The sequence below is a fragment of the Carya illinoinensis genome, chromosome 3 (genome assembly GCF_018687715.1).
Source record: "Carya illinoinensis cultivar Pawnee chromosome 3, C.illinoinensisPawnee_v1, whole genome shotgun sequence".
Lineage (NCBI taxonomy): Eukaryota > Viridiplantae > Streptophyta > Magnoliopsida > Fagales > Juglandaceae > Carya > Carya illinoinensis.
The window spans coordinates 26,932,842-26,947,810 of NC_056754.1; the positions used below are offsets into that span (position 1 = coordinate 26,932,842).

The window sequence follows — 14,969 nt, forward strand, 5'->3', positions numbered from 1 at the left end:
TATATTTTATATTATATATTTAATTTATAATTATTAATTTTTTAAACCAATCCAATTCATCCCCTTAGTCATTTGAGCAATAAAAAGAAAATTTGTCACGTTGAGCTATTATTTCAAACTCGATACGATCAAAATTGCTAAAATAGTTGACAATCAAAGTTATTCAGCGTCGCCGCTATAACAAGTTTACAAGTAAAAAAGGAAAACGCGGCCTGTGTGCAGCATGACGGCGTTTTGTACGCATGGGAAATATGTTTTTATTTTATTAAAATAAACATACTCAAAACAGTAAAATGCTAAAGTGACAGGCAAAACGCAAAAGCTCGGCCATGCTCATCAGCACCACTAGGGCCTTCACATTCAAATGTTCGCCTTCGTCTTTCAAATCCTTCTCCTGGTCCCACATGGACTCCAAACCCAAAACCGTCGTTCAATACGCCTTCATGAGCTCCGCATCTCGCTCTCCTCCTAGAGAGGCCTGCGTGAACGACCCCGGCAATGGGTCTATCTCATTGCAGGAGTGGCAGGGCTGGGGCACCACGTCTTCTGTGCCCGCCATGGTCACCAAAATCGTTGAGGAGTTGAAGGCTTTGGAGACAGATATTGATGCCCAGATGACCTTTGGTGGTAGTGGTGGCAAGCTTCAGGTGTTCACTTATTACTTCTATTTCAACCTTTTTATTGGGCTCTGTGTGGTTTCTGCAAAGGCTAAAGAAAACGTGCCTTTTTATTTTTGTGAAATTTTAGATTTCAATATTGTTTCTCTCCCTACTTTTCTCAGCTACGAATTGGAGCTGGGTGTTGGAGAACACTCACTTTCCGTTTTATGGGTTCAGAAAAACGGAGGAATTAATTGGTTGATGTTAATTGTTTCTGTTTATATACCTCATATGAGAACTCAACAAAGTTAAACTTGATCTAGGTATAAGAAGTATGGAAGAGCGGTGGTGATTTGATAGAAATTTTTGTCAGCATTCTCACCCTCATAACTCATTTTGATTCTTTAGAGCCATAGAAACTATGCCAATTATAGTGTGATGATGAAGGAAATAACACCAGCCGGCCTGCCACAATATATATTAGATTTTTTGTAATCAGCTTATTCGTCATCCATTCCATTAGTATAATCAGTAAAGGATAGTCAACTCAGTTAATTTCTGATATGTTTTTTTATAAGTAAAATAATACTAATTCCTGAGATGTACTTCAGCATAAGTAATATGAATAAAATAACCATCATGAAATCATGTCACATGGAGACTCCACATTCAAAACATGGGCTTATCTCCTTTTCCAGATGCATTTGACAAACAGCGTAGCAAATACCTTTTACTTATAATTTCCTTCTCATAATTTACAACGATCCTTCTTCCAACACCTACATCTGGAACCTGCCAAAAGCATTTAGAGCAATGCAAAAGGAGTTTAAGTTTCTCAGTCATACACACATGAAAGCTTACATTGATTATATTCAAGAAAAATATTTGTCATAGAAATGGAGATAACATAATTGTTTCTATGGTTGCTGTTCAGTGATTCAAGTTTACTTCTAGTTCAGCTGGGTTTGGCTCCAAGTTTTACAAAACATATTGTTGATCATGCATTTTAAATTTCAGGGATATTTCAAAGTTCAAGAGGACAAAAAGCACCGCGCAACATATCAGGCTTTATGTGATTCTGAAAAAAAGCTACAATTTTTTTCAGCTCGACAAATAGCATGTCGCTTACTTGGAAGTAGGGGTTACCTTTGTCAGAAGGTATTGTTTTGTTGTGCAAAAATCATTGCAACATGAGGGAGATAAAATTCCTGTACGTAGTTTCTCATTATTTCATCTAATTTAATGATTACTTATCAGACTTCGTATTTATGCAGTGCTGGCTGCCTTTGGAAGACTGTATGTGTTCTAGAGTCATTGCTTGCAATTTATGGCATGGAATGCGATTCTGGTTATATATGCATCCAAAGGTTATGCTATGTCCAGTTATTTTTCATATATGCCATTCTACCTGATCTGCATAATATCTTCTTAAAGTTCATCAGAGTGATAGTAAAAAAATTGTAGGATTTTCTGCGACAGAACAACACTGGAAAGTTGTTATGGCAAGTTTTTGGCATTGAAGCTGCAACTTTGTGTCTCTATGGCATTGCTGAGCATGAAGAAATCATGTGGAGCACATTCAAGGATGCAGGTCTCTTGAAATCTTCTTGCCTTCTTGACATGATGGACATTTAATTTAGGGGATGGTACTGTGGTACCTTCAAAAGTTGTAGCTTTTCATTTTGGAAGCCATCCATTATGAACTGGTTGGACCATAGGTGCAATGATTTATCTTGAAGTTAATCCTACTTATTAGTGGCGGTAGTTTTTATCTTTCTAATTTTGTCTCATTGTCCATCTTGTAATCGTTTAAATCCATCTCTAATTCAATTAAAGTGAAACTAGCTCCTACTCCTCCTTGCTTTGGTCCCTTTGACATAATATTCCCTGCAGCGCATGAGACTGACCATCTCTTTATTTATTCATACACAATATCTTTTAAGTTGTAGACAAGTACTGATTTCTGGTCAAAGTTCCTCTCTTGTTAGTTACTTATAAAAAAAAAAAAGTTCCTTTCTTGTTAGTTTACTCATGGTAATTGGTAGTGCACTTATGGCATGCTTACACCTGTACTATACCAATGCATAGAAGTGTTTTAGAAGGATTACTTAACGACTTCATTCAGGATCCTGAAGAAAAGGGAACTGAAGCCTCCATTTATGAAAACTTAAATTCGCATTTAGATCTCATTCCAAAGTTTGGTCTACTTTCAGTGTGGTAAAAATTTTAATTTCATAAGAGACTTCCTACTTTAAACACATTCAAACTTTTATATGGAAATTTATTATTCTTCTGCTCAGGTGGGAAGTGATACAGTGGTTTGGGAGTGCACATAGAGTCATATCAATGTGATTTTCTTAGCCTGCTGATCATTATCTTTTTGTTGTTGGAATAATAACTGCATGTTGAATCTTAATGTATGGCATTTTTCATAGCTAGCACGTGTATTGAAGTTGTTTGACCTCATCATGAGCATTTTGATTTGATAAGAATACTTTTGCTCTGGTCTCTTGGTTTTTAATCATGCGGAATCACTTTTGACTTTTTATATTAATTTCCAGGAAAAAACAATGTATGTTGCCTTTATCCGAACAAAAATGCTATATCAAAATCTGTTCAGGATGCCTTTGGTCAAGAATCCTCGGCAGATCAGAAATGTAGACTAACGATGGTACTTTTTTTTAATACAATGTCCATATTGGATGTCTCATTGTTGATTTTACTTCTAATCGTATGGGGATATTATTCATTTGGGTTCATCATGAATTTGAACCTATTTGCAAAAGGACATCAAATAAAAATTGAGAACTGACAATTTGTTGATCATGTCACTACGAATAAACACAGATTAGGTTGACCAGCTGCTGCTAAATGTTTATTTATTATGTTCTTTTCAGCTGTGTCAACTTAATAAAGAACCATCAACGTTTAATGGAAACTTTGAAGGAACCAAAGAACTTATGGAAGAACACATAATATTCTACATCTATTGTGAGAATGACAGTGATTGGAATAACTTGCTATAGGAAAATTCTTCTAGTGAAATTCCTTTTCAAAAAAATAATAAAAAAGGGTGTAGCGTGTTTGGAATTTCAGCCATATCCTAAGGGTAGGTTTGGCAGCTAAAATAAGATACAAAATTCTCATCTCATCTCATCATTACAACCTTTTCAAATTCCCACATAGGATACAATAAACAATTCAACTCTTTCAAATCCCAATTCAACCTTTTCAAATCCCAAAACAATAATAATATTAAAAAAATATTTTATTCAAATTTCAACTTTCATCTAAAACCAAAAATCTCATCTCGCCATCCAAACCTTAATCTATTGTAAATCGGCAAAATAATAGAAGCTGTAGTTATTTTTGCATAAAATCGGAATTTAATATTAATTGCCTTTTTTTTTTCTTAAATCAATGTAGCTTCACATATCTTAACATGAAATTTATAATTTATTTTTCCAGTTGAACATGGTGGTAATTTTCATGTTGGTTCTACTGCACAGACAAATGGAGATAAAACTATGAATTTCATTCTAATTGATGGTACATGGAGCAATTCCAATGCAATGTTCAGCCGTCTGAAGGTGACCCTCTGAAGCATTCTTTCATTTAAAAAAAAAAAAGAAAAATACAAAAATCCTGTGGGTTTTACCATGTATAATTTCCACCATAGATTGTTTGTCTACTTATTAATTGAATCCCTAAATGTGTCTCTTCTATTAATGATGCCGAATGCCAAAGTGAATATTTCAATCATGCTGATTAAAGCATCATCATATAATAAGCAATCTCAATACTTATGGCTTAGAAGAAGATTGTGCTGATTATATAGAGACCTCTTAAAGCTCACACCTCTAGTTATAGTTTAGGATTTCTTCCACTAAGGAGGATAGAGACACTATAGTGTTCAGGAATCTCATTACTGATATCTTTCTTGCTGATTGGATTGTATCATGGCTAGGCGTATGGATTGGGAAATAGGAGTTGTAGATGCCCCTACTATGCCTTTTGCCCCAACAGGCATTTAAGTGCCAATACTTCTAGGAAATTAAGTTGTCCCTTTGAGTACTGGGAAATGAGGCCAAACATGATATTGGTTCAATTATTTTACAAGTAAACATGGATTGCGTGTCAAGCAAGCATTTGTTTGATGATACTTTAGGTATTACTAGCTGACTCTCTTTTACATGTGTGGACTTGTCCAAAGAACAATTCCAAGGTGATGTACTAAATTAGTTCCAAGGCCCATTTTGAGTTGTTGTCCATGTGTCACGGGATGGAAAGATCAACTTGTATTGGGTCGATGTCAATGTGTTGTGGGGTGGAAGGTTAGCTCCTGTTATGTTTATGTCAATGTGTCACTGAAACACATGGAATTTTTGACTTGTGGTATCTTTCATAGCAGGACAGAAGACCTACTCTTAGGCCTAGGTACGTTGCTGAGGAAGGAGTCAAGTCCGTGGAAACGTTTTGTGTCATGACCTCGAATTCGGTGGAGCACTTGGAGCCTGTAAACATCCGAAGCTCATGATGTCCCAAGGAAAGCAAAGATAAGTTAATGAGTTAGAAAATAAGTATAAGAAATAATGAGAGAGAGTTTAGTGGTAATAGCATAAACAAGGTGGGAGCAGAAAGGTGAAATAATGGAAGGGTAATGCAGTGTTTTTGCAACTCAAATGGAGAAAAAATTGTGTGTTTCCGCAGCTCAAACTGTGAAACATCTAGTTTTGGTGATGGGGATGTGAGTTTTTGTCAATGGTAGGTGCTTCTAACAGTAGGCTGAAGGGAATTTTACTAAGATGTTTGGAGAGGTAATACTTTTGGCAAGAAGGTATTTCCTGCTGTAATGATTCTCTCAAAGGGATTCTAAAGGGTTTTGAGAGTGGGTAATGATTTTCTAGGGCTTGTGATTGGAATGAATGGATGATCAAATGGTTAAGTGAATGGTGAGTCAACGCGCAGTGAAGGTTGGGTGGAATGTGCAATGGGTAGTTTTTGTCATTGTCATGGAGGCTCTTAGTAGAATGTTCTCAGCTTCAGTTGGGGGTGGTTTTTTCTTAGGATTTTCGGAGGGGGATATTAACCATGGCATAATCAACATTTCTCACGTTTTCTTTGCACATGATACTTTGTTATTCTGTGAAGTGGACCAAGGGCACATTCAATCTTTGAGGGCTATCCTTCTCTGCTTTGAAGTTGTTTCTGGGTTGAAAGTAAATCTCTCGAAATCCAAGGTGGTAGCGGTTTGTTATGTTCGAAATATAAGGGGTCTATCTCATCTATTGGGCTAAAGTATCATCATTATCCATGAGGTATCTTGGTCTTCCTCTAGGAGTTCCTTTCAAGGCCAAGTCCATTTGGAATGATGTGTTGCAAAAGATAAGAGTGTAGGCTTGCTGGGTGGAAAATGATGTATGTGATGCTCTCGAGGCCTTGCTTATGTTTAGGCAAAAAGCCACGATGTTAGTATGTGCACCGTACACGAGTCACACCCCACAACGATCCTGGAAGTTTGTGTGCTCGTATGCTTAGCATACTTGTGTAGACACACACCCCCCCCCCCCCCCCCCCCCCCAAAAAAAAAAAGAAGAAAAAAGTTTGTTTTAAAACTACAAATGTCAGTACCAGAGAAAATATTAGAACACCAAACTCAGCATCATGTGCCATATATAAGTCACAATGTCTCGTCTCCATAATCATTAAAATCATTACAAACCATAACTTGTCCAACAGATTCATTTAAACCAATTACAGGAATAACAATAGCAGAAAGGTTAGCCAATCATTATACCTTTGTATGGAACGCTACACTTGGGAAGATCTTGACCACGGATAACTTGAAGAAGAGGGGGTGTGTAGTGATGGATTGGTGTTATATGTGGAAGAAGAATGGGGAATCTGTGGATCACGTTCTACTACATTGTGACGTTACAAGAGAGTTATGGGATGAGATTTTTCAAAGGGTTGACGTTGCTTGGGTTATGCCTTTGAGGGTGGTGGATTTGTTGGGGTGTTGGAAGAAGATGCAAGACTGCCATAAAGTGGCAGCAGTATGGAAGATGATCCCCCTGTATATTATGTGGTGTGTTTGGTCGGAAAGAAATGTGCGTTGCTTTGAAGACAAGGAACGCACTATGGCGGAGCTAAAGAAATTTTTTCTTCACACTTTACTGCTTTGGTTTTTTGCTATGGTACTAAATGGGGACAATGTTCATGATTTCTTGTCTTTAATTCCTCGCTCATAGAATGTACTTAGGTACCTTAGATATACTTCCTGTGTACATGGGCCATGCCTATTTTTTTCTGATCAATAATATCTATCTTTTACTTGTCAAAAAAATAAAAAAATACAAGAATAACTATATAAATCATTCACAATTACAACTTGAGTTCATGATAAAATATTTTATTATCAATATCCACACCAATAATATAGAACAAAATTAATATTTTCATAAAATAAAATTACATATTAACAAAAAAATTTTAATAGATACTAAGTAGTTAAGTACTAATATTAACATTACATATTCTCAACCAAAAAAAAAAAAAAAAAGACACCAGACTAAACATTTAAAAAATTAAAAATATAATTTATTGGTGTTATACGGTTTGATTGTCGGTATTGCAGGTTGATCCACAATTGACTCGTTTATTAATTGTCTTATCATGTCAACCCATTTAGATCTAAACCCGCTTATTTCGTGTCATATTCTAGTTGGATTTACAGGTCATTTCATATATTGCCACCTCTAATTACATCCCAAATCTTCCCTCATACAGTTTGCCTCTTTTACATAATGGACATCCTCATGAGAAGGGGTGTTGTCGCAGAACCAAAATGTTTGCTGGTTCAAAAAGCACCGCCATAGAACCAAAATGTTGGTTGGTTAAAGAAGGGCGTCATTCTTGTTGATAGTGATCTTTTTTAATTCTGCTGTTGGAAAGATAATATATATATCTGTATATATATATTATATATAGATATATATTTGTTTTGATAAGCATTGTTGGGAAGTTCATTTTCATGAGTATATCTATGTGCAGGAACAAGCAAAGTCAATTTGGGGAGAGGAAGGCTTTCCTTGTATAGCTCTAGCTACTGGAGCTTCTGCTATGCATAAACTTCGGTGAGAAGTGAAACATAACTTTGAAATTCTTCCCACTCTCTGTTTCTTTGTTTTTCTTCTTGTGTCAATTTTCCATCAGGGTTAAACCCCATAGTCATATTAGGCCTACTTGGTAACGGTCTATGGTTTTATGAGCGCAGCCCCCAGCCATCTTGGGATCGTACCTGTACAGCAGCAGCAGCCATTGGCCTCCTATCTGAGCTGCAACTTCTCCCAGTGTTTAGCTCATTTGGATTGGATAAACAGGCTGAAGCAGTAGAACATGCTTTAGTCGTACTGTTGGAAGCACTCACAACTAGGCGCCTTCGGATGGGCAGATGCATCACACGTAGGGTAAGACACAACAGCAACATCTGTTAACAACCAGTCAAGAATAAGATTGGTAGTGGCCATACTGACCACTCAGTTGGGGTTTTCTGTTGGTGGAAGTAGTTTTGCTATGATGTCCTCGATGTTGAAGGAATTGTTACGGACTTCCCTGAAGGGGGATCGTGCTTCTGTTGTGCAATATTTTCTTAGTTGATGCTGAAATGTTGGGTTTTTGATGGTGATGGTGTCAACTTTAGGCTCCATAGTGATGAGTCCTATCACCGAGCATAAACAACTCAACTGCCAAAGATGATAATGCACAGCAATTGATGAGTGATGTTCACCTGTAAGTTATATTCGAATATGGGATTTTTGGTTTTAATTAGCGTGAACCATAACGTTTTGAGGGGAAAGTTTTTGTTTTTCTGTTTTGTTTTTGCTGGTTATTTTTTTAGGAAAGTAATATTATTCCATTATTTTGTCCAGTCCCCAACTTCAAACTTGAATCTGTGTTTAGAGGATATAAAGGTGAGGTTTGGACAGTAAGTTGAGATGAAAGTTGAAAGTTAAATAAAATATTATTAGAATATTATTATTATTATTTTAGTATTTGAAAAAGTCAAATTGTTTATTATATTTTGTATAAATTTGAAAAAGTTGTAATGATGAGATGAGATAGATTGAGAGTGTTTCTCAGTCTAAATTGAGCCTAATTTGAAGGCTCCTATTCTATATGGGTCTTCTGCTGATGTTTTTAACACGCACTTCAAAGGACAGAGAGGATCTTATCAAGTGGCTGCCTGCACATCTGGAAAAATGACCAATCTAGTTGTGGGGTAATATTTTGACATCGATCATATTGGGTAGGCGTTGGCTGAAATTGGGTGGCACAATCACGTGAGTGTAGCCGTGAAGGATATGGGTAGGAATGTAAGCAAGAGCAACGATGAATAACAAATATACCAAGATAGCACAAATGAGAGATATTAATATTCTGTTTCTTAATATAATTGAAAAATAAGCAAAATAAACGCAAAATGATAGTTCTTCAGTATACTATGTGCTTCGACTCAATCATCCATCAAAATGGAACGCAGCGTTTATCTATAATTGAATCTCAGTAGTATTTATTTCAATCTACATCATTAAGAAAATATCAGAAATTCCTCTTTAATTTTGTTGCGAAACCGAGTTTATGACAATATTCATGACTGGGAAATGCTCGTTTCTATGGTTATATTTGATCTTCTATTGCTTAACAACCATTGACGCAATTCGGAAAGATTTGGCAATCCTGGAAGTTGGAATTGCGCAATATTCATAATGATGAAGTTTCTATATTCAACTGTTCCTTTCAATAATGCAGCTCAATTGAAAAGTCAGCTCAGTGATGATGAGCTCGACCTCATCTCTCAACACAGTGGACAGTCATATTCAAAACAACCATGTTATTTTCTGTTCATTGCAGAATGCATGGCATTTAAAATGTCTTAGATCTAAATTGACATAAAATATCAGTAATTTGGTTACTTTCTTTCATCATTCATGAGATGTAAGATGAAGACAAATTCAAATATAATCATTCCTGTAAACCAAGTCGGCTACTACTCCTTAGGAGAAAGCCATATCATTCATCAATAATTTTAAGAAGAACCATATGTTGGGCTGAACATTTTGATCAATTTAACAACCAATCTCAGGTGAGAACTCCAACGAGTATCTTTAGCCAAGTGTAAAGTGTCAATTTGATTTAAGTCATGTTCCAATCTAGATCTCATCAGTTCCAATCATACGAGCAATTTCAGTTGCTTGAGTAGCCCTTAATTCTTCATTATGATTGCTTGAGGCAACAACATTAATACTGATAATAGAAGTCAATTTAGTAAAACATTGAAAATGGGAATAAAATTTCTTTTATATATGTTGCTACTAATGACAATTCAAAAGATGTGTGAAACAATAATGGATGTAGTCATGTGGACAATCACCTTGAACCAAAACTTGTAAAACGAATGCCTTTTATTGACACACTAAATATATAATTGATATAGAAATCTAACACATCATCTAACATTAAAAGATATTGTGTTGGGACCCCTTTTTTTTTTTATAACTGATCCGAAAATATGTAATGTTTACATACCAACTTATAATTAGCAGAATTTAAGCTTGCAACTCATTCCACTTACCTCCCATGTTGCTTGCACTATTTCATTCTTATTCTCGAATGTTTTGAATGTATAATCTATATATAATGCGACAGTTAAAATATATATTATTTTTTACAATTAATGCCATGGTAGAAAATACATAGACACGGCCATAAAAAGTTCACATGTACACAAAGCTAGCCATCTTGTGGACAAATCTTAAAACATACACGTTGTGTATGATCTGTTGAGAAATAAATCCCACATTATTTGTAGATAAGGTTTTGTGCATATTTATAAAGTTGGAACAAATCTCTCTCTTTGAACTGATTTTATGAGATGAGTTAGACTCATGAATTTTTTTATGGTATTAGAGCCTACCATAGGACGAATAAGAGCTCACACTACTTACCCTATGGCAAGAACCAGAAAAAAATATTAGCATGCATGTTAGGAATGATGTTAATGAATAAATCCCACATTGCATGTGGACAAAGTTTTAGGCATATTTATAAAATTAAAGTAAACTCTCTTTTTGAACCTGTTTTATAAGATGAGTTACGATCATGAATTTCTTCATGATTATGATCATATGACATATTAAAGAGAAAGCATGCCAAACAAAAGGCTACATTATTTATTCGAAAATTCAAATCATGGTGTAAATAGCTTGAACTACGAGTTAAGGTTGGAAAGCACAAAAATGATTTAGTAGTCCAGATATTAGATACTTTGAGAGAGTAGATTGTTGCATAGATTTAATGTAATTAGTTCGTCTAATTCTATCACAATGATTCGCCTTATGATTTACATAAATAATGTTAGATATAGTCATGATTTACATAAACATTATGCACTCATTTTAAAAAAGAGTTGGGTATTAAAAAATTATTATTTTTTCATTTGGATCTCATAAAATGTGCAGTACTTACACACTCTGTAACTCCAAATACTAGTTATCTATATTAATAGGGATTACAATTTACGATCAAGCTCCAATCAACTACATCACTTCATAAAGATTGACGTTGAAGTATAAAAAAGATAACACAAATAATAACAAATTATAAAACCATTAAATATAATTTGGATCAAAGTATTAACAAATTCTAATAGTTATATACATAAATATATTTATAACAACTCAATTAGTAATAGGATGAAATTCGGGTCGGTTAATTTGGAAACTTCGGGTTGGGTCGGGTGATCGGATTATATTTACAGTCCCAGATGGCATACCTAGGAGTAACAACATTAATCTTATGATACTTGTTGGCATTGCAAAATCAGAAGAACAACTTTTTGAAAAGTATCGTTATTATCCGTATTAAAATAATAATATAATAATAATTATAAAATGCGATAAAAGAAAATTAAAAAATTCTTTTTTCTACATAGAAATAGATTATATAACAAGAGAAGTGTTATGTATACTTACACTTTTAGACTTATTTTATTAGTTTTTTTTTTTAGAAATTCAAATTTTGAATTTTAATTTCATGATTTTTCAATATATCAATAACTAACATATGAAAAAATAAGTTATTTGTAAGTACATTTAATATTTTTCATATAATAATTATTTATTTGTTTTAAATATGATAGAACTATATTTGATAATGAACAGTCCAAATATGATAGAACACTGGATATTTATTGATCTTTTTTTCCCCCATAGTCTTATTATCCTCTTATAATTCACATTTTGGAACACCGAACATGACATGACAGTCCAACTGCAATTGAAATTCCCAAGCTCACATGTACCGTTTATTCTTCAAGACAAATATTTTGTTTCTTAATCTTTATTTATTTCGGTGATTAAGGATTAAGAGACGTATGACACACTATAAAACTAATTTTATAATATAATATACCATATCAACTACGTTTAATTATAAAATAGTTTTTATTATTTTATTTATTTATTTATTGGTTATAGATGAGCCGATCACGAGTTCTAAAGGCATGATCCTGTTAAGATGGCACCTTGCATATGGGTACGTGGCAAAACCGGGTCTTATGCTCTGATGGTGGTGGTCGTTTTCAAATCTAAATTTGCCTTCTTTTCGATTGTGGGCTTGGGAGACAGCCCCATGGGCCATCTTTGGCTGCAAGATTTCTTTATCAACTTGGTACTTAGAGACGCCATTGAATATAGAATAACGCTACGTGGAGTTTGTTTTTTTGGATAAATTGGAAAATTTACATGGAGGGCACAAATGTTATATAGTTATTATAAAAAAAATTAAAATTTATTATTTAAAAATTAATTTTTAAATAGATCTCATATTTATTTTTATTTTTTTAAAATGATTACGCGACGTTTATACACTCACCACTATTACTATAATTTCCCTTAAATATATGACCACTCTGGCACATCATTACTTGATTAATATGCAGACCCTTTGTTTACTCCTTTTTGTTTTAGTATATAATATGCATAAACTTGAAAATTAATACAATCAATTTTGGTATCTACCTTTCTAGGATTTGGACTTTGGATGATTTTTGTTTGAACTCCTTACTATTCTCTTTAACCACATAACACAGGGTAGGGGTGAAAACCGACCTATCGGTGCGGTTTTTCGTCCAAAACCGAAACCGCACCGATGGGTGAAAATGACACAAATCTCGATCGAAACCGGCCGGAGAATGGAGAGGAAACCGTCGTCCTTGGTCTCGGCGTAACTCCGGTCAATTTGTCAGCATCATCGGTTGCTGTGTACGCCGTGAGAGAGAGCGAGAGAGGGCGATGAAGCCGCGGTGATTGAGATTTTTGAGAGAGAGATATGACGCCGCGAGGTGAGATTAGAAAGAGAGAGAGGGAGGGAGCTGGCGATAGAGCTGGCCTTGCGTGGCTGCTTGTGCCTTGAGAGAGAGAGAAAGAGAGAGAGAGCGAGAGAGAGAGGAAGGGGGCGGCGGCAATCTGAGAGTAAAAAGAACATAAACGAGGAAGAAGAGGAAGGAAATGTTCGCTGTGTTAACCCTAGGGTTAAACAGCGTCGTTCGTTTTATTAATTTTTTTCAAATACTAAGTACTAAAACGGCGCCGTTTGACTTCAGTTTAAGTGAAATGACGTCGTTTCATATATGTATAATTAAAAAAAAAAATAGATTTAAACTATCGGTCGATTCAGCGGTCTGGCCCAAGTTCAAATTGGGACTGAACTGCTGGACATCAATTTTAAATAAAATATACCGTGCGCCGATCAATTCTACTCCAGTTTCGGCCGGTTTCGATTTTCAGCAGTCGGTCTGAGTCGATTCTAATCAATTTTTTGATATTTTGTAGAGCCCTAACAGAGGGAGAGGCGGCAGGGACGCAGACAAAAAGCTATATGAGAACTCTGACAGGAAAATGGAGAGAGAAATGCAAGGCTTAAACCGAGCCAATTGGATGGCCTATAAAAATGGTATTTGTAAGCTTAAATTAATGGAAGAAAGCTTTCAATTTGTGTTACCCATTAGTCAGAACTTCATCGTCATGCAGAAAAGTACGAGAGTAGCTTTGCCGTCGACCTCATCATCATATTGTCAGCGTCTATATATATCTTTATTTTGTTACGCTTTATATGGGTGGTCACTAACCCAAAACAAAATAAATGGAGTGGTCGTTACGTTAACTTTATCTGCACAAGGCAAATGTGGGGACCTAACTTCTTCCATCCCTTCCTTAATATAATCAGTGGGATCATGTTGGCATTCACTCTTTCCAAAGAATTGCGCGCATAAGCTCACTATGATGTCAAAGTTCTCTCTTGCCGACATCACACGCCCGCTTTGCAAGTTATAGTACCAAAGGATGTATCTTTCCCACTGTTGATATTTCAGATTGACTTAAATATCAAGTAAACACAATGATTTATAGATAGAATGACTTAAATATAAATGCTTTTAAGGCGAGCTAAGTCAAAACGTTATATGCATGTATTAACTGAATCTCAGACGCAATCTCAATGGTGGCATAGTGGTCTTGGAACATTTGAGAGTATTCCAGTAGTACTACTTTTCCATTAAATTATCCAAAATGCACTATAAAAACTATGCTGAGTGTCGGTGCTGGATTTTGGGTTTGTGTCATGTTGATAGCTGAAAAGGCGTGTCTTCACGAGCCTTAAAAGGTGCTGTGAAATGTACATGCACCACCAGTCCGACGAATATTGCTCTACCATATTGAATTTCTGAGACAGCATTCCAACTTTGTGCCAATAGACTATAGACAACGAAGATACCAGTGCAATCGAATTGAAAACTCTTAAATGCTTGATGACATCATTTTGACTGCGAGATGCGCTCTCTGTCTCTCTCTCCCCTTGCCAAAAGATGGGTGCTTGCTTTATACGGCTAGCTTTTTGACCAAAAGAATGGCTGTCATTAATCTCCTAAACATTGGACCCAGATTAATGCATCACACACTTTTTTAAAGTTTGAAAAAAAGGAAAAGAAGATAAAAGTGCTGATGAATCTGTTCTGAACGTACGTTCAATCATACTCAAGATCAATACTAGGCATCATTGCTTGAATTTTATGATATCATGAAAGCATTCATCTTTCGCATCGATTCATTGTCTTACATGAAGGACCATTCTAATTGGAGAGTCCTGGAATATATAAAAAGGGTTCATTATATATTAAACATTAATAAGTTCAGAATTTAAATCTAGCATGAGCTCGAACATTAGAAAGGATGATTAAAAAGAATTCAAAAAGAAACATGTATAGCGCCGCCTTTAACGAAAGGATAAAAACAGTAAGAAATAATAAGATTA

At 35.1% G+C, this 14,969-nt stretch overlaps 1 protein-coding gene across 4 annotated transcripts; it reads left to right on the forward strand.

The window, feature by feature from the left end:
* The first annotated feature begins 293 nt into the window (after positions 1-293).
* Positions 294-8,645, forward strand: LOC122303990. Of its 4 annotated transcripts, none has more exons than XM_043115995.1 (8): positions 295-647; positions 1,617-1,757; positions 1,874-1,966; positions 2,079-2,190; positions 3,161-3,270; positions 4,109-4,189; positions 7,653-7,735; positions 7,876-8,645. In XM_043115995.1, the coding sequence occupies exons 1-8, from the start codon at positions 330-332 to the stop codon at positions 8,093-8,095; spliced, it is 1,158 nt and encodes a 385-aa protein (XP_042971929.1). In that variant the 5' UTR covers positions 295-329; the 3' UTR covers positions 8,096-8,645. The 4 variants fall into 4 exon arrangements, with proteins under 4 accessions (XP_042971932.1, XP_042971929.1, XP_042971931.1 ...); XM_043115994.1 differs by having other exon boundaries at positions 296-647; positions 2,064-2,190; XM_043115998.1 differs by lacking the exons at positions 7,653-7,735; positions 7,876-8,645 and adding an exon at positions 5,011-6,144 and having other exon boundaries at positions 294-647; positions 2,064-2,190.
* Positions 8,646-14,969: the final 6,324 nt, after the last annotated feature.